General features: G+C 39.3%; 1 protein-coding gene across 1 annotated transcript in view; it reads left to right on the top strand.

Moving 5' to 3' along the window:
* Positions 1-20,906, top strand: part of LOC149084461 (uncharacterized) — a 43,241-nt gene extending 22,335 nt beyond the window's left edge. Inside the window, exons 6-7 of the mRNA XM_089234868.1 lie at positions 763-934; positions 17,664-20,906. Of these exons, the coding sequence (XP_089090994.1) occupies positions 763-934; positions 17,664-17,809 (318 nt within the window). The 3' untranslated portion in view covers positions 17,810-20,906. The remainder of the gene's footprint in view (positions 1-762; positions 935-17,663) is intronic.
* Positions 20,907-21,181: the final 275 nt, after the last annotated feature.

Here is a 21,181-nt window from a genome sequence, read left to right as displayed (position 1 = left end):
CATTCCAATCGCTTATATTAACTTCACAATTCACAAAATTAGTAATTAAAAGTTTTTTTGTTTCTCCTGAAAATCAGCATTTTTTGGGTTGTGACAGTAGCAAGTGTCGATCCGGGGGAGGGGGGGGGGTTAAGGGCCACTATCGCAAGAGCCGAATAATTTGTCTGTCCCAGCTGCCTTGGCTCCATTCGAGCTGCTGCCCAGCTGAAGATATGAGTCTCGGCTTCATGCGCAGCTGGAGATATCTGCCTCGGCTTCATGCGCAGCTGAAGATATTTGCCTCGGCTTCATGCGAAGCTGAAGATGCTTACCTCTATACCCTTCGCAGTGCTTGTAAGTAGTGTTAGTTCCCTTGTAGTGCTAGGAAATGTCTGCTTTTGCTGCGTTTGAAGCGGAAGATGTCTAATTCGGCTTCATTCGCAACTGAGGATATCTGCCTCGGCTCACCTACAGCCGAAGATACCTGTCTCCCCTCAATTCGCAGCTGAAGAGGCCTATCTTCGCTCAGGCGGGAATTCAGACGGGGGGGGGGCGGGGGATGTGTGACGGGAACGACCGCCCCTCTTAAAAGCCGAATAATATGGGAAAGGTTTTCTGTTCCTTAAAATATGGGACGATCAAATCAACTCACACAATTCGCCCCTCTTGTTCCTGCCACATCGTCCTGGATCCGTACGTGGATAGTATTCCCCAAGGTGTGTGATGTCTGAAATAAGTGTCGACAAGGATTCAAATTATTCGTTTTAATTATTATCATTTCAGAAAATTTGTTTGTTCCGAAAGCTCGTCCAGATGAACTTCCCGATCATGATGGCGTTCAGTGAAAACGACAAACTGATTGCTGCGAAATCTGCTTACAAAATGGCCAAAATTCTAGTTGGGGACGAGACGGAGATCCATCGATTCGACAAGGATGGGAAACTCGTGAAAAAAGGTGACGGACATGATTTTATTGCAATTTTTATTTGAACACTATAGAAATCATATCTGCTCGACCCATGGCCCACGCGCCAAATGTAGCCCGCGATCTCGCACCTAATTTTGTAAAAATGATTTATAAGAGGCACATTTACAGATCATTTAAGTGACCCGCAGCACAGTTCCAGAGCAGCAGTGCCACTGACCAGATGTCTCGTCCTCCCATTTAAAAGCTTCTTATTTTAGCATTATAGTTATTATTATTATTAGTCCAGATATTTTGTAAAGGTGATTTCTCAACGGGAAGCTTTTCCTGCTAGGGCCGGGATTATACTATGAGTTTTGTTAAAGTTCTTTTATAAAACTTGAAAAATGCAACCAATAAGCGCATCGTTTACATTCGCGCGAATATAACCAATAGGCTCATTGGTTGCTTCTGTGTGTAAGATATACATGAGACAATGATAATAAATGATATATATGTTGCGGTAAATTTTATAAACTGGTTATTATACATAATAAGCAGTTATTATGCACGCTTATCACTCGTCTTGGTAAGTTTGATAAATTTATCACCTTTATTGGCGAATATGCATAATACAAATACAACGCTACAACAGGCAAAATGCCCAACGAGAGAGCTGAGACCCAAGCGTCGTTGATAAATTCGATGAATACTTGAAATTTACCACCTTTACCTATGATTATGCATAATACTCCAGCATAATTGGTGAATTTGATATAATGATAACAAATTTTACGATCGATACCCCGATATAATGATACAGTACACATATATGAATTTATCATATATATATCCATGAAGTACGATTTTATGATGTTTACCAACGACGCGACGCTTGGGTATCGTGCATAATAGTGAGCAAAAGTGATTAATTTAGGGGAAATTAATCAAATATTTACCGAAATGTGCTCGGCGATTATGCATAATAACCTTATCACATTTACCATTACATATAAACATGGTACAGCAGTAAGGAAAGCCGCTAAGCCACATTTTATTGGCGAACCGTTGATACTGGAGACATACTTCCAATTAGGAGAAAGTGTCCAAATAACGTGTAGTACTCAGTTATGCTGTTCATGTTTCAAGGGGTTGTACAGTTATTAAAATTAAAAAAAAAAATTAACTTCGCAATATTTACTGATATATTTGAATTTAAGAATCTGAGAAAGGTAGATATTTTTTTAACCCTTCAAGCGGCATTGACGAGATATCTCGCCACGATAAAAACCTCTTATTTTAGTATTGACAAGCAAAGATATTTTGTAAAGCTGATTTATTTCTCGATGAGAAAGTTTTCCCCTATACCCCTTAGTTTGTGTCTGCTGAAAATCGGAGGTAAGCCTACTTCATTAAAAAAGATATGCCATTTTGAAGGGGGAGGGGGGGTTTGGTGATTTCTCTCATTGACGCTTAAAGGATTATTTTGTATACGACGCCATCTATGAATAACAAAAACATTATATGAAATATTGTTGAGTTAATTTTCAAGTAGTAACAGAAGCGTGGAATTTTTTTTTGTAATGAATAATACCCATGAAGTAAAATGATTAAATACTATGCAAAGCCATTTTACGATTCTCCTTCAGGTATTGCTTTTTCCGGTAATACTTATAATTTAAGTACGAAATTATTTAAGTAACGTTTTTTCATACTTTTTGAAATTGTTGACTTTTACTTCACTTCAGCCTCGTCGTCGGAAAACATTCGTCGCCGTGGGTTGCTGTGAGGGGTGAGTCTTCTGATTATGCCGATTTCATTTTTGTTGGGCAGTCAGTGCGCTTGAAAATGGGAAGTAAGACTATGTCAAAACTCTGTTTTTTGCATGGGATTTCTTTTGCCAGCCATCGTGCGGCATGGGACAAGGTATCTAATGCTTATATTTCATTACTTGAATATGATGTGAACGCACGTAGTGACGACGACGAGGCCCCTAACGAAACTAGTGTTAGACACGACCTAATAGTCGCCATACTAAAAACTCTCGACATGCATTCGTCCCGTACGAGACATGCAGAGATTAAATCGTCTTCAAGAGGCGCGTGCAGTGGTAACAATTCTTTCTGTGAACTTATTGAACTGGGCTTTAAGCTCGTAAACTGTGAAGTTGATTATGACAAGTACGAAATTGAGGATGCTATGATATGAAAACTGGGTGAAGTGCTCGATGCCGAGGCATCATCTTGTGGTATATTTCGCAAAAACAGCCCTTCTCCCCGTCAATCATCTGATGACGATGCAAATAGCGTCAATGGAAAGGGAGGTCAGAAGAAAAAGAGAAATAAGAAGAAAAAGAAGAGAGATAATGGTCCGAAGGACATTATTTGTGAACCCATTATTGTAAAAAGGTGTGAGGTGCCCCAGGGTACCCTGTGTAATGATGGTTCAAACGAATCCCCACTTGTTAGTGCCTACGCTGTGGCCAGCGCATCAAAGGCCGATTTGGCCAATGCTGTAACAGCAAGTAATGATGTAGTCGCTCCAGCCAATGGGCAAACAGCTACTTGTGACGTCATTGCTACAGCCAATCAGGACTCAACCAGCAATAAGACGCGCAGGAGCGATGTCACTAAAACTATACCATCAACAAGTACCGTAGGAAATGCAGGAAATACAGGACAAAATATCGGAAACTCAGGAAATAATTCAAAAAATGAAGAAATTGATGATCCAGACCCTGATAATCCTAATCAATGGAGAGAGTCTCTCATAAGAAAGTTCGCATTCCCCCATTGACTCTTACCAAGTATGGGAACTGGATGGAATTGCTGCAAAAAATTAAAAGCACCTGCCAAGAGACTTTTTCGGCAAAAACAGCCGGTAAAAATATGATGTTATTTTTGAACTGTGAAAATGACCACCGTGCGATTACAAAAATGTTCGATGCGAATAACATAAAGTATAGCACATACATGCTCCATTCAGATAAGACAATAAAAGTGGTTATCAAGGACTTAGAAAGAAATACCCCCTGTGAAGTGATCAAAGAGTCGCTGGAAGCCGAGGGCTTCGAAATCATAAATGTTGCTCAGTTAAAAAGCCATAGAGGACAGGGCCCTGACAGAATAGTAGTACCAATTCCGATTTGGCTAGTGGAAATGCCCCGAAAAAATCGGAGTAAGGAAATTTATAAGTTGACTTCTTTGAACTACATCAGAATTCGAGTTGAGATGTATAGAAAACGCCAGGGTGTGGTCCAGTGTTTCAATTGTCAGGCCTGGCGACATACATCGAAGTCATGTCATAATGATCCACGCTGTGTCAAGTGTCCAGGGGAACATCACTCCTCTGAATGCAGTCTGAAGCGGGGTGAGCAAGACCCGATATGCACCAACTGTGGAGGAAAACACAGTGCAAATTACAGAGGCTGTTTATCGTGCCCCACTAGCAAAGGCAGAATGGCCAGAAATGAAAACACGACAAGTCGTCCAGATATACCAAGAAACAGACCAAATATTGGTATGCATAATCGTGAAAATGATAGACAATCCGACAAGTTGAGACCAAGTCACAAATCTCAAAATGACCATGATGATGACTGCTCAAGCGTCAGTTCAGCTAGAGGCTGGCCCAAAGGAAGGAAGGGAAGGTTCAACGAACCTAAAAGGACTTCTACTGTACCAACGGCCGAGGCAGTGCCAACTCATGATGACGAGAGTGTCGTGGTTCAGCGGGCTACCGACGAGATGGTGCCTTTTGCCAAAATACTGAGGTCCCCTCCTCGACGAAGTGAATCACCGGCAACAGCTGTTAGAGACGTGCGGGTCTCCAAAGCAGCTTCCAATAGCAGTAAAGTAAACTGCAATGTAGTGAAACCAACAGCTACGAATCAACGATCTGACATGTGTGGTGGCAACCGTGTGGAAAAAGAACCCACGAAAATAGCAAATAACGATATCAATATGAACTCTAATAGCATAATTTTCCCGATTCAACAACTAATATCTATTACGAAGGACTGCTTTCTGAAAATCCTCAGAGCTACTTCAAACGAGGAGAAAATAGAAATCTTCTTCAACTGTTTTCTAACTGCAGCTGAACACTTATTTGCTTCAACACTCACAAATGTATAGTACACCAAATGTTATGTTGCATAACATGAAGATCATGGCTTGGAATGCCCAAAGCTTGGTCTCTAGCATGACTGAGTTCAGGAACATCCTTGACACTGAGGGTGTTCACTTGGCACTGGTGGGGGAAACTTGGCTTCGTCCTTATCACACTGCCAAAGTAGCAAATTATGACTGTATCAGACAGGATAGAAGCTTTGGTCCAGGAGGAGGAGTAGCTATATATATAAAGCGACACATTAATTATGATATTATTCAGCTACCTCCCTCGACACAATGTGAGGTAATAGCAATAGAGATCTACGTAAACAATCAAAAAATTAGGATAGGAGTGTGCTATAAACCTCCGAGAAATACTATAGACATTCCACTTTTTAACGAATTTTTCAATTGTCAGTACCCAGTGATAATGTGTGGCGACATGAATGCTATATCCTTTCTGTGGAACTCGTACTCTACAAACACCCAAGGCAGGGTGCTCGAAAATTTTTGTATCAGAAAGAGCATTCAACCTTATGCGCCATACACTCCAACTCATTTCCTGACCAGGCTGGCCAGTCACCAGATATTCTTGACATAGCGTTTGCTAAGAACCTTACATTTGCTATGTCGGTTCACGTTCAACCTGTCACGGATTCTGATCACAACCCTATATTTCTGGTAGCGGATTTCAATATTCCTTTTATATGTAAACCAAAGAAAATAGTGATATGGCCATTATTTAAGCGAAAGCTGGCCAGAATCACCTTGCCTTCCTTCACGGGTGGCAATATTGATCAAATTGAATCTGACTTATTGTTTCTCACAGAAACCATCACTAACACTGCTAAGGAATCCACCCGAGATGCTCCCACTAATAATCCACTGGGTATTCCCCGCTGGATTAAGGAACGCATCAAATTAAAAAACAAATTTAGGAGGAAATGGCAAAGAACGTTAAATCCGTACTACCAAGATAGATACAGATCTATAAAAAGAGAAGTATCTAGAGAAATCAAAGAATTTATGAGTGAGCGTTACTTCAGCTTTTTACGTGAGGCAAATTGTGCTGATGGCACGTTATACAAAGTGTATAAAACATGTAAGCCCACTTATTCGAGGATTCCTCCGATTGTCGGCACAAGCGGAACAGTATATAGTAACAGTGATAAAGCGGAAATATTTGCTGACACATATGAGAGACAGTTCTCTCCATGTGATAACACTCCTCCTCAGCTTATTGCCAGTGTTGACAGAGAAGAGAAGTTCAAGTATTATTTAGGGATATTCCCCCAGAACAACCCTCTGCTTTATTTCCTACGAACACTGAAGAAGTAACAAACATTATCAAAAACCTCAAAAAGAAAAAAGCACCTGGTCAGGACACCATCACCAACAACACTATCAAGAATCTCCCCGAAAATATGGTTCGCCAGCTGGTCAACATATTCAACGAATTACTTCATACAAACCACTTTCCGGCAGAATGGAAACTCGCTAAAGTTAAGGTCATCCCCAAAGCTGGACATGACCTACACTATCCACATAATTGGCGCCCAATCTCACTTCTCAGTTCATTAGGGAAACTTTTTGAGAGAGTGGTAGCCATCAGACTACACAAATTTGTAGAGGACAATAACATTATCGGTCCAGAGCAGCACGGTTTCCGCAGCAAGCACTCGACCACCACTCAATTATTGCGGTTCGTAGAACGAATTCAAGAAGCCAAAATTTATAAAGACACTGCAGCAGTAGCCTTTTTCGATTTAAAGAAATCTTTTGATAAAGTTTGGCACAATGGGCTGCTGTTTAAGATGATTCGCATGGGAATGCCGTATAACATCATCAAATTTGTGAGCAATTATCTCGACTCGCGCTCTTTCCGAGTACAGATAAATGACTCAATATCTAATTCTAGACAGATTCGTTCATCAATAGCTCAGGGAAGTGTGTTAGGTCCTATCCTACACAATTTTCATATGAATGACTTCCCAGTTGCCCCTAAGGGTTTCACCGCTCTTTATGCCGACGATAGTGCCCTTTGTTGCACAGATAGGGACCCTGGCAAGGCCCTTTCAAACTTGCAAGAAATGGTAAGATTGGTCGAGCGCTGGTGTGTGCGAACCCGTGTTGAACTGAATGCAGATAAAACCAAATTCATGTGGTTCACTAACAAGTCCTCATTACCACAACAAGCACACATAGAGGTACAAGGAGTTATAGTCAACCCAGTCATTCACAATAAATATTTGGGGGTGATAATGGACAAGAGATTTAGTTTCTCCGGGCAGTGTGTTGATGCCATCCGTAGGGCGACCGTGGCCTCGGTCATGCTCAACAGACTAAGCCACAGGCACTCAAGTCTTTCAATTCGAAATAAAATTATTCTGTATAAGATGGCAATTAGACCGATTCTTCTGTATGCTGCGCCTGTCTGGTTGTTCTCGAAGAAAATGAATATCATCGCTCTGGAGAGATTTCAGAACAAGACTCTGAGGAGGTACACCGGACTACCTTGGTACGTTAGAAACATTAATATTAGACGTGATTCCGGAGTGGCTGATGTAACGTCATATGCAAAGAAACTGGCAAAGAACTTATTTGATAAATTGAACGATTCTGAATTTTCACACCTTGCGGAGATTTTATCGTACGACTGTAGACACAAAGCAAGATTAAAAAGACCAAAAAATTTTCTACACATGCCTCGACCTGTGTTGCCAGGTCTATGAACATTTGAAAACTTTTGAAAGAAAAGAAAAACCCTTGGGTCTCAGGTGAACCTACGTCTTCACCCACCTTATTAGAATCTAACTATCATTGCAAAGCGCACTACTGCACAGGAATTGGCAGAGTCATGATGAAGGGGGTTTGATGGATTATAACTATCCATTGGAACCCCGTTTCACCAATTACGGTTTTCGGTTTTCGGTTTTTGAAATTGTTGTATCGATGTTATCTAGAGTAACCTACCATAACGGACGCGCCCCGTTAGCTCACACATCCCGTTAACCCTTAGGGCAAAAGACTAAAGGTACGGATTTCAATCCTTTTTTTGCCTTATTCTATGCCAGTAGGTATATAAGATCATGCTACTTCGAGGTTTGAAAACTCCGTGGCACATTAAGAGATTCCTTGAGTGGCGTGTGGCTCAGTTTTAGAGCTCTCAAGCGGCCCCCAGTGCGGTTCTACATCACTCAAGTTACCCGCGGCACACTTCCGGAGCACTCAAGTGGCCCGAGATATATTTCTAGAGCACTTAAGCGGCCCAGACACATTTCTGGATCACTTGAAGGAACCACGGAACATTTAGAAAACACACTCCATAGAAAATGGTTCTATGGAGGACTTACCAAAGAAGGCGAATGTTAGTTCAGTTGCCGACAAACTGGGGAAAGGTTTTCTAGTTTCTGGCCCACCCAGTAAAGGTGCCATCAAGAATATTTCATATTTTTATAAAGGGTGGTTGATGACGTATGCATCTTCCAACCCCCCTGTCATCAAAAGTCAGCAAATCGGAACCCCCCCCCCCCACATCGATGCTGACGTAATACTTGAATGACCCCTTAGAAGCACAAAATCAGTTCAAGGAAAACTAATTTATTGCGAACTTTCAGGAAAAGAAGTTTTGTTAGGAGAAAAGTTTCATTTCATTGACTTGGACCACTTTGATTCTCAACCCTCCATATTGGCCGCTGTGGTGGTCGAGTGGTTATAGTGCCGGACTCGTGATGCGAGGATCCGGGTTCGAACCCCACAGTGGTGGTCGGCTGAAGTTGGTTTTCTGTGGTTCCCAACTTCAAGGCGCAAATGCGAGCCGATCTCCCCGTTAAAAAAGTCTCGCCACAGAGAGCAACAGTCCTACAACGGTAAATCATTCAACCATAACACTTCACTCATAGTTAGAAAATTTGGGGGCAGATGACAGCACTACACATAACAAGCATTACACCGAAACAAACTTTACGTCAGGTTGCACTACACGTACACGCACATTCCCGCATGTACCGGTTCGTTGGGGGGTTGCATGTGGGGTGTAGCAGTAGTAGGTAGGGACTCCAAAAAATGGGTTGGGGATTCATGATGTTCTTAAGTCAACCACCTCGTTGGGCAATTTGCCTGTTGTGGCGTTGTATTTGTATTTGTATATAGGTCACTTGAGTCACCTGCGGTACAGTTCCACGTCACTTGTGTGGTCCGTGACATATTCCCAGGTCACTTGAGTGATCCGCGGTGTAGTTCCACATCACTTAAGTGGCCTACGGTAGAGAGAGAGAGAGATGCCATTGCAATCGAGGTAGTTATAATTTGACTGTAATTAGCCCAAATTTTAATATATCTCTTTACATGTGGCTCTCGGAGTAATCTGATGTAACCCGCGATCTCAAACCTAATTTTGTAAAGATGATTTAAGTGGGACATTTATAGATCACATAAGTCAGTGGTTCTCAACCTTTTTTTGTCCATGGCCCCCTTTCAACCATTTCTCATTCCTGTGGCCCCCCTCCTCTTGCGAACATGAATAATTTTATACTGCCCCCCCCTCCCGTTTTCCCATTAGAAGACAGTTATTAAAAAATTGTCTGAAGTATATAAATATGTTTGAATTTAATTTGATTAATTTTTAATTTATGAAAATAACGGAAGAGCAAAACAAACGTAATAGAATACAGTAAAAGAAACAGAATAAATTATTTTCAATCAATGTAAATTCTGAGCTTGAAGACGACACAATGTCATCAGGTTACTTGTACTGGATGAAATTTGTATTATTTCCAAATTAGTTTATTTTTGTGTGAATAATTATTGTTTCATTGAGAAAATGTCAGTTGTAGCTTCCAAAATGCGCATTCTTATTAGTGATGAAAATCGCAAAAAGTGGTAGCGAGCAGTTTTATTAATTTTATTCTCTTCATAAAAGTAATGAGGGAGTAGAAAAAATGAATCACAATTGAAAAGTTCAACCTTTTACATCTTTTCAATTGTGATTCATTTTTCTTTCACATCGTTTTCAACGATAATACATGTATCAAGGATATAGGTTTATGTTGTAGCCCTACTATGAATTAAAAAAAAAAAAAACTAAAATTCGTGTGAAAAATTTTTAAATATTTTTTTTGAAACATTCATATTCCAGAGAAATAATGTCAGGGCCGGATTAACCATTAAGCAAAATAAGCACGTGCTTAGGGCATCAGTACTATAGGGGCACCTCACAAAAATACATATATCAAATGGTATTTATTTTTAATGCACGATTTTTTTTTAACATCGATCATCCGATAGAAGATCCTAAAATTTAAAGAACACTTGATTACATACAGTCAAACCTCGTTAGTGCGTCACCCGGTTAACACGTCACTCCGCTTACCGGATCACTTTTTGGAAGTCCCGATTGTCCTCAGGCAGGAATTGGCACAGCTATGGCCAACTCCGTTTAACGAGTCACTCCGCTTACTATGTCATATTTTTGCTCTCCCAAGAGTGACTCATTAACGAGGTTTGACTATAGTTGAAGATCATTATCACAAGGATGGCACAAAAGATAAGAAACTCATGATATTGCAAACTAGACTTCACACACATTATTGCTCAGTTTTTCGATTAGTTTTTCACAATTTTCATAAATTCCCCCCCCCCCCCCCAGGGCTGTCTTAACGTTATCATACTTCCACATACAAAGCGATTGTTCTGAGAGAGGCACTACTACCTAGCTAAAAATTCCTACCTACCTATTTGCATATTTACTCTTGAAAATCGGAGAGAGTTGTTACTCTTTCTCTTCTGAGTCCAACAAACGAATTACATGTTTTTAACTGCATTATTCCCTGAGATATTTAAATTCAAAAACGGGAGACGGGTCCAGGCTTAGGAGAATTTCGCAGCCTAATGCAAAAAAAAAATTTTGCGGCTCCCTCTAAAAATATTTTATGTAGTTGCTCCCCGACTTACAAACTTTTCGAGTTACTGACGTAAATCTTGAAGGGGGAATTTTTTTTTTCCATTACTCTCATTTTTTCATTATTTCAGGAATGCGTTGATAGTCTGGATCGTAATCAAACACGATCCATTGAAGGGGAATGGCATTTAAATTAATTTTACAAAATTCGTAAATTATTAATAATAATAATTAGCGCGTGGTCTACCTGCTGACACTTCATCGAGTCTCGAACCATATTGAACAGACATAAATTTTTGTCATACTTTTAAAGCGCTTCATCATCATCTCTTTATCAAATATACGTTGCAATTCGATAACTTTGAACATTTTTCGAATTTTTTTATTGCTGTTTTTGTTTAATTAATGTAAATTAATTGAAGTAAAGGAATCAAATACTGGAATTCCATGACCCCCACAAGAGTGGGTTTGACAGGCAGGATCGTTGTAATAGCATCATAGGCCCCGAGCCAAGGGATTTTTTGGAGGCCCTACCTGGAAAATTCTCGAAAAATTCAACTGCGTCTCGTTTTTCTGAGGCACCTCTTCTCTTGAGGACCTTCGGGCACTGCCCGGGGTGGGGGAAGCATGCGTTAAGACGGCATTGCCTAAGGTTCGCACCGGGCGTCCTCCTTTTTCAGTTTTGAATCTGGTAACCCTATCTGAAGACCACATAATCCGTATTTTTACTTATTTCTTCGATCATCCATATTACCCGAATATTTTTGTGGAAAGAAATAATTATTTTTTCTACATAAAATCGATTCTTGCAAATTTACGAATTTTGTTACCGAAATGTTCGTCTCATAAAAAAATTTTATGCCAAAAAATAACAAAGAACTCCCTCTATCTCTCTTTCATCATCGCATGACTTGCCTGAAATTTCGAGATTAAATGGCAGCGCCAACAGTAAATAAATCAGGCCTCCGGCGAGAGTATAACGTTAGCGTCTACGCCTTGGCAGTGCTGTGAGAATGGTGTCCCCCAACATCTTTCGTCGGAACATCACGTGACTCGGTGAAACCAAACACGATCCCCTGTTATTTTCTTATGGCATAAATAGGAGTTTAAACAATAAATGAAAAAAAATAATTTCAGCATGAACGAGATAATTACAAAATTAATGAAAGTTATAATTTCAGCATTAATGGAAGAAAATATTCTGGAATTAATGTAAGAGATGATTACAGCATTGAAAAAAGTGATAATTCCAAAATTAATGAAAGAGATAATAATAAAATTAATGAAATAATGAATGAAAGAGATAATAATAAAATTAATGAAATAATGAATGAAAGAGATAATTCCGAAATTAATGAAAGAGACAATTCCGAAATTAATGAAAGAGACAATTCCGAAATTAATGAAAGAGACAATTCCAGAATTAATGAAATATAATTTCAGAATTAATGACAGAAATAATTTCAGCATTAATAAAAGTAATAATTTCAGCATTAATAAAAGTAATAATTTCAGCATTAATGAAAGAAATAATTAATAAAGGAAATAATTACAGAATTAATGAAAGAATATTCAAGAAATAATGAAGAAAGATTCAAGAAATAATGAAGAAAGATTCAAGAAATAATGAAGAAAGATTCAAGAAATAATGAAGAAAGATTCAAGAAATAATGAAGAAAGATTCAAGAAATAATGAAGAAAGATTCAAGAAATAATGAAGAAAGATTCAAGAATTAATGAAAGAATATTCAAGAAATAATGAAGGAAAATCCAGAATTGATGAAGGAAAATTCAAGAGATGATGAAAGAAATTATTCCACACATTAATGAAAGGAATGATTCCAGTATTAATGAAATAAATAACTTAATCTTTTTTCACCTTTAGATGAGAGAGTTCTCTACCCTTTTTTTTTAATCTTTAAAACGCAATATTTAGAGACCGAACTGTACATTTCTATGGACAAATTCCCAGGCGGGAAGTTCGTTTTGACCGAGTCACGTCATTTCCTCGCATTTGATGTCGCTGCAGTCGCGGTGGCTATAGAGATGCTCCCTCCAGTAATATGATCTCTGTCGTCTGCTTCTCTCCAGGTTAATTGTTTTGGGCGTCTCCTTGTGTCCTGAAAAAATTGCTGAACTGGCAGTTCCAACTTCCAGTTCTGTTTGTGAGCTTAGCTTGTTGGGAACCGACTTCTTCTCTGTCGTCTGCGCATTAAGAGGCTCTTTGTTTTGGACGTCTCCTTATGCTCAAATAAAATAACCGAACTTATAGTTTGAATTTTCAGTTCAGTTCATGAGCTTTGTTTATAAGGAACTGAGCGGAATAAAAATATAGTTTTTTTCACTTTGAACTTCGTCATCACCACATGAGTCACTTTTAAATTTGACATTAGATGGCAGCACATCACTATAAAGTGAAGTGCGGAAAAATTCACTTTTTACGATCTTGCCTGTCATCTGCTTGTGTGGAGGTCCTTTGTTTTGATGTCTCCTTGGGTCTTGATAAAATTACTGAACTGGAAGTTTGATCTTTCAGGTAAGTTTATAAGCTTTGTTTATAAGAAAAGCTGAGTGAAGAATTTATTTTTTTATACTTGAGCTTCGTCATCACCACATAAGGCACTTCTGATTTTGAAAGTAGGTAGCAGCACCAACAATATTTTTAAAAATATGTCTTAAAGTAATCTAGAGTATTCAAGTAATTTTAATTCTCTTAAAATTGTTAGTGCTATTGTGAATTCACTACAAATGCTACAAGGCAAAAAAAAAAACCTGCTTTAGCGGACGGCGTAACATTTCGATTCACCCGGTATATACGGGTTTTGTCATTGCGTAACGCAGTGACAAAACTGTTCATGGGAACATAATAATGATTTATTATCAGGATTTCAAGCACATCGGAAAATATAAATAATCAGATTTTCAAATAAGAAAATTATCAGTTTGTTGATTTCAATTTCGATACGGTGAAAATCTGATATTTCGTTGGATGACAAGCTACCTTCAAGAGGCTTTTTGGTTCATAATGTGATTGCTCTCTCGCAGGCGAACGAAGCAACGTGCGCGTTGGCTTAAACACAACACAACATTTCACATAACAGTCCGTACTATATTTACTATACAGGGTGCATAGGCAACGGGGCATATGGCATTTTACTGGCGAACCATTGGTCCTAGAGGCATACTTCCAGTTGGAAAAAGTTTTAGAATAATGTGTAGTACTCAGATATTTGATTCATGTTGCCAGGGGTTACATAGTTATTAAAATAAAAATGTTAACTTTTTATGCGGACACCCTGTGCCCCAAAAACCCAATTGGAAAGTTGTTTCCCGGTCTCCAACAAAAAAATTCATCGTTTCTAAGTGCAATATTCACTGAGATATTCGAAGAAAGTTGGAAAAAAAAAACAGCATTAAATGCGAGGAAACCATTTTACCCGCATTTAATGCAGTTTTTTTCCCAAATTTCCTCAATTTTTCGAATTCACATATCTCAGTAAATATTGCTCTTAGAAACTCGAAATTATTTTAGTAGTCATCGGAAAAGACAGAGCAATAACTTCTTAATTGGGTTCTTTGGCACACGGGGATGATACAAAAAATTGTTTTTTTTATTTTATAACTAAATAACCCCTTACAACATGAATGACATATCTGAGTTGGACACGTGATTTGGATACTTTTTCTAGTTGGGTATGTCTTTAAGACTAACGGCTCGCCAGTAAAGTGTCATATGCCCTGTTAACCATGCAGTCTGCATATACACGTAAAAAAATAGTTTGAGATGAAATACAGTCGTTTCTCGTTTTAACGAATACCGTTATAACGGAAAAAATATCGTTTTAGCGAAAACTTTTCCAATCCCCCGAATAAGTATACATAACAACAATATAAAAGTCTGAAATTCCTTTGTAACAAAATTTCTTTATTACTCCAGTCTCTCGGAGTTCATTATAATGGGGTTTGACTGTATTCCCACCAAAAAAATCTGATATTTTTCCACTAAAGTAATTGAACTTTTGCAATTTGATCTGAAAACAGTCCTTTTTATAATGATTATGTCATTTTACTTTTATAAATTTAGGAAGGAAACAAAAGGAAGAAAGGGTGGGGGGGGGGAAAAGAAAAATGGCCAATAGGGGCTGGGTTGTGCGTAAATGTCTCGAAATTCCACTTGTGCGCAAGGGGATTCGCGCCTCACTCTCAGTTTTATGACAAAATTTGACATTTATGAGACGTTTGACTACGGTCACGATTAATCTCTATGTATAGCTTTCAATATTAAAATATTTCATTTATACGAAGCACAATTTCAATTATTTGACATTTCCATTTTGACTCCAACTCCAAATCTTCGGCATTTAGACATCATTTCCAACTATCAAATCCACGAGATTTTTGCAGATTGTGAAAAATGCGTCGCTGAATTGGTTTCGCATGCGTATTATCAACATTAAAAACCATAAATTTTAGGTTGACAGAGATACAAAGAGATGCATTCAGCCGGTTACTGACATTTCAAAGTGAAGACTTACATGAGAATTTATTGAACTTGTCTGCGAAATCAACAGACGCAGTGAGTCTCAAATAAACGGATTTAAATTGCTTTAAATGTGGTCATACACCATTTTAGAATTTTTTTCTCTCTAATGTCCACAACATTGTTCTTGCAGTACAGGAAAATTGCATTGAAATTATTTGGGATGTTGCAGGCCAGTAGTAGGCTTACGTAGTAGGGCAGTTAATAGGCAGCATTACAGTATAGATTAAAAAAACTTGAAATATGTGGTGTCAATCTTAGAGGAAGTCCCAATACATTATCTGCTTGGATTGCATATAGAAACCAATCCACAAACCAAATGACGTTAAGACAGTCTTAAATATGTTTAAAGTCACGTTTTTCCTGTTGAATTGAAACGAATGGCATATAAACACTTGCGATTGAAACAACGGTAAATTTATGCAATTACAGTTTCTTAAGTTATACAGCAATGTAGTTTTAAAAAATTTAATTTCGTGGGTATTCCCCCCCCCCCCCCCCATGTACGATTTGGTCTCTTGGAGTTCGTTATAACTGAATTCGACTTTATTTCTTTTTCAGTAGAGGCAATGGGTTGCCACCCCCCCCCCCAAAAAAAAAAAAAATTCATAAAGCTTTGTGCTAAACTAGATGGCTATCCATATGTAATTGCATGAAAATTATGGGGGTTTTTTACAAGCTTTCATTTTCCACCCATCTACTTCTTGGATTGCATTTACCACCAGCACTCAAAAGAATGTCAATGAATGGTCAACAAATCTTTGTTTTCTTTACGGCAGCCCTCTTTGAATGAAAAGTCTTCGAACACACACAACACTTTCTGTCTCTACAGTTACTCCATTTTGCTTTAAACCTCTTCTATAGTTTGTGTCAGTGCCTACTGTCACCCGCAAGTCGTAAACCCACCGAGATTACATGCAACGCTTTTTTTTATTTCCTTCCTCATGTTAGTTAATGTTACTCGAATAGCGGAAAAATTTCGAAAAATATATTCTATGCATTTCTTGTTTGAAATTAAATTTCTTTTAGTCAGAGTCACTAAAAAAATTTAATTCCACAAACTTCTTCGTGGCCCCCGTATCAGTAGCTGTGGCTCTCCTTTTGCCAGATTTTCATCCGTGGCCCCCTGGAATATCCTAGGCCCCCCCCCCCGAGGTCATGTGGCTCCCGGTTGAGAACCACTGATATAAGTCACCCGTGGAACTTCCACATCACTTGCGTGGCCCGTGGCATATTCCCAGATCATATAAATGATCCTCTGTGAAGTTCCACATTAATTAAGTGGCCTGCGGAACGCTCTCAGATCATTTGAATTATCCGCGGCACATTACCAGATCACTTAAATGACCTGAGGCACTTTAACATATCGCTTGAGTAATGTGCGGCGCACTTCCAGATCGCTGAAGTTTCTCACGGCACATTTACAGACCAGTTAAGTGATGTGCGGTGCAGTTCGACAGTGCCCGAGTGGCCCACGACTTTTTCACGGATCACCTAAGTGGCAAACGACTTTTTCACGGATCACCTAAGTGGCAAACGACTTTTTCACGGATCACCTAAGTGGCAAACGACTTTTTCACGGATCACCTAAGTGACCCGCGGCACATTTACACATAACTTAAGTGACTTGCGGAGCTGCACCAGATCACTTCATTAAGTGAACCACGACACATTTTCAAACCAACAGAAAGGGGCCAACACACTTTCCTAAAGGTTGAACCAGTGCCGTCTTGATGCATGGGCCCACCCTGCCCTGGGTTGAGAACCTCTGATGTATATCGAGGAGGTTTGCTCAACCGGACGCGAAATACGTTGCCTACGTAGGAATGCCGAAGTGGTCGACGATAACCACAGAAAAAAAAGAGGTCGCATTCCCATTCAGGACAAACAACAAAAAGCCATTCGACTGTCAATAGATGTCACATTAGTGTAGGAGTTAGTTCATTGTCAGATTATCCGTATAGGATAAACGCGATTTCCATTCCGCGCATGCGCATCGTTAACGTCATCAGCGTTTGACCTGTCAACTCGCACCAAGTAGAGGTGAAAGTTACGAAACGTTTCTAGTTAGAAGGGGGACGAACCTCAGACACCAATTACATTTCTCTCAATGACTATAATATTATCAAAATAATAAAGGAGAACGAACGTCCTTTTGTTTGTTTCACATTATTATTATTTTGTTTTTAATGTATTCAACATTGTATTTTTTTTGTTCCATTCGTCCCACAGGCGGTTACAAGCAGTCCAGGAAAGCGTTGGCGTTCGAGAAAGGGACGCACTTTCTCTTCAACAAGCATCCGGACGCCATCTCTGAACACGTCGCTGATTTTCTCTTCAACCATTTCAAGACCAAAAAAATGATCGACGCTGCGTGATTTTTCCCATGTGTTTTTTTTGAATCATGTGTGAATAATATCTTTGTGTCTTTTTCCATGTAAAAAAAAAAAACCATGGTGTTGGGAATCGATTGTGTTTCATGTGATTGTGGACTTGAGGAATTTTTCGGTGGGAATTATTTTCCTTTTTTTTTTTTATAAAAAGTGACTGATAATAGAAGTGTAATTTCCTCTATAGACAGTATCTGTGCCATAATTATTGAAGGAATTCTGAAATTTAATAATTTTTGTCATTTCCTCAACACGTAAGTCTTTACGAGAAGTTACAATATTCATATCCAACCCACGTCCAGCGGGATAAATGTGATCCTCGGAGTCACGTGATGTGGCTCGTGATCTCAAACCCAATTTTGTAAAAATGAACTAAGCGGCACAAAAAAAAAAAGACCACTGAGATGACCGTTGTGCAGTTCCACATCACTTGAGTGGCCAGCGGCTCGCAGATCACTCAAGTGACCCGCGGCACAGTCATAGATCACTTGAATAATCCACAGTACATTTACGTATCACTTGGGTGACGCGCGGCTCAGTTCCAAAGCACGCGAGTCGCCCTCGTTACATTTCTAAGTCACTTAGGGTGGCATTCACCGACATGGTTTAAACTTATAGTCACAATTTTTTGATAACAGATCGTCAAGGATTGATTAAATTCAGGTTTTTAACCAATCTATGATGCTCTCTTATCCAAAAATTGTGACTACAGTTTAAACCATGTCGGTGAATACCGCCCTTAGGTAACTTTCGGCACTGCTCCAGATGACTGAAGTGTCTCACGGCAAGTTCACCTTTGTAGATCACTCAAGTGATCCGCGAGGTATTTACGGATCACCTGAGTGACTCACGGCACAGTTCCAGAGCACCTAAGTGACCCTTACCATACTTCCAGATCACTTAAATGACCCGCGGCACATTTACAGATCACTTGAGTGACCTGCGTCGTGGTTTCAGATCACTTAGTAAAGTGGGCTGTGGCACATTTTCAAACCAATGAAGTGGCCCGTACCCTTCTGAAGTTTGAGTTTCCCAACCTGTTTTGTTCCATTGCCTCCTTGTTCAAATTTCCTTTTTCTCCCATCGTCCTCCGACGCAAGCTATTCCATAGGACCCTATGTTACGACCGTAGCTTCCAGGGAGCAATATTGCTCACGTTGAGAAACAGTGAGTTATACGAACTGTATTTATCACTTACGTGCTTAAAATCAGATGCTTAAGCAAGGAGGAGATCAAATATTAAAATTATGACTTACGTTACATCGCGACTTGATGGCTGTCTTCTTGGGGGAGAACGACGCAAGCGAGTGATTCGATACTTGTGAGCGGGGGGACGGCGTTGCTGTAAATCATTGCTAACGACCAACCCTGCCTCTTTCGAGGTAACGGAAGTAAGTTACTTTTTGCAGCGGTCCGGGGTTGTGAGCGGTTCCATCTACGAAAAAATTGAAAATATTTTGAGCGTTTTTGGAGAAAAAAATTGAAGCATCGATGGCAAATAGTTTTATATGCGTATCTATAGAAGAATTTCTTTTTGAAATACTTTTTTGATGAAGGAAGTCGCTCAAAAAATCTCTGGAAAAGTCTTTATGTCCCTTCGGAAGGCCGATAGTGTGTACGCCCCTGTTATTGATGATATAGACTTAATTTTTGCTGTTTCATTTCGTGGTGAGTTATTGAATCTTTAGAACGTTTTTTCCTTCTCATACGACGCTCGTCCGGTGTAGTTTTCACACACACACACACATGCAATGGCAATAACCTGCAATTCAGCGGGAGGCAGGGATTGGGTTCAGTGTTTGGTGAGTTATTATGATTTTTTTCTCTTACATAAGACTCCGCTTATTAGAATTACGATTAATGTTATTATTCAAGTATTGTTATCACTTCCACCAAGAACGGAATGACCCAATATCATACATCCATACTCCACTCCTATTCTCCCTTTTTCCTAAACGTAGAAAATACACCAGTCTCTCAGATTTATCGCTGGTATTTCAACTATACCATTGCTGAATCCGTTGCTGAAAACCCGTAAGTAAAGGGGTTAAAATGTGGATATTCACGTTGACGACTGATTGCATGCAATTACTGACCGTCTTAGCGATAAAAATAGCTGGCGCCGATTTTTCCGCCTGATTATCACGCACTCATCGATACTTGTGATGCAGTTTCCCGTCAAACACGACGAGAGACCGTGATGTTCACGTACCATATTCATCAGACTTGTCAGACTGTTTTGCCTTTTTTGTTTGCGAATAACCATCATTTCAAGATTTGGCTCTGTTCTTGACATACAGAAAGAACATTTTAGCCAGAAAGCTGAACATGGCAAATTGTTACTCCATAAATTGTCCATGAACGCTTCTAAATGCACACGAACAGAAAGTTTTTCTTAGAGCTTTCAGTCTCGGAGCTTTTTGTAAAGACGATGACGAGAAAGTTTGCAAAAAAAGGGGGGTTGAGGATTTTAAATAAACCACTAATTTTGTTGTCACGAGCTATTTTCAAATGTGTGCATAACTATAATTTACTAATGAGCATGATGATAATGTATGATAGCCTTGAAATGACGGTGTCATTCCATGTACTGCTTTCCGATGTCCTTGTTAAGCTTCTTTGACGATTTCGAAGATATCTATTAGGTGTCCATTAATACAGAGGATGAGCCTCCTTCACGTTTTCACGCTTCTGAAGATCGACTTATCGCCTTTCATTAAGTGTGACGTTAATGCGCGGCGGTACGACTTTCATCACGTGACCGTTAAGTACTCGAGTCAAGGCTTCCTACCGAGGTCAACAGGCCAACATTCGGTTGGAAACTTGATGGATATTAGTGCGAGAGATTTTTCCATTATTGCCTAATTCTTCAAAAAGAACCATTAAAAATGCCTCAATTTCTTAATCGAATGATAACTTCTTTTTGATGAGTTGATAATTACTCTGATGCGAAGGAATAAATGGGTGTCAAACTGATTGATGTCTTATGAGTTGTCGCATGTATTAAACATGGCGCTGCGGACAGGAAATGGGAAATTATGTACGTATATGTTTCTTTGTTGAATAAAAATGTTTTTCCCCCCCCTCTATCGTGTAATTTCATTGCTGATGATAGAAAGACTCTCATTTAACCGATATCTTAAAATAAATACTAGAAGCATTAACTGTGAATGATATTCATACGTAGGGTCGTCTTAAGAGCATCATGGGCCCCTGGGCCAAGTGGTTTTTCTGAGGTAAATTTTAGAAAATTTCAACCGGATCTCATTTTTGTGGGGACCCCTCTTCTCTCGAGGCCCCCCGGGCCGTGTCGGGTTGGCCCATGCGTTAAGACGGTACCGTTCATACGTACACTTGAAT

Source organism: Pholcus phalangioides, unplaced genomic scaffold, assembly GCF_987345545.1.
Source record: "Pholcus phalangioides strain wild (caught in Gottingen) unplaced genomic scaffold, Ppha-v1.0 ptg000008l_1, whole genome shotgun sequence".
Taxonomy (NCBI): Eukaryota; Metazoa; Arthropoda; class Arachnida; order Araneae; family Pholcidae; genus Pholcus; species Pholcus phalangioides.
This window is presented reverse-complemented; position numbering and strand designations above follow the sequence as displayed.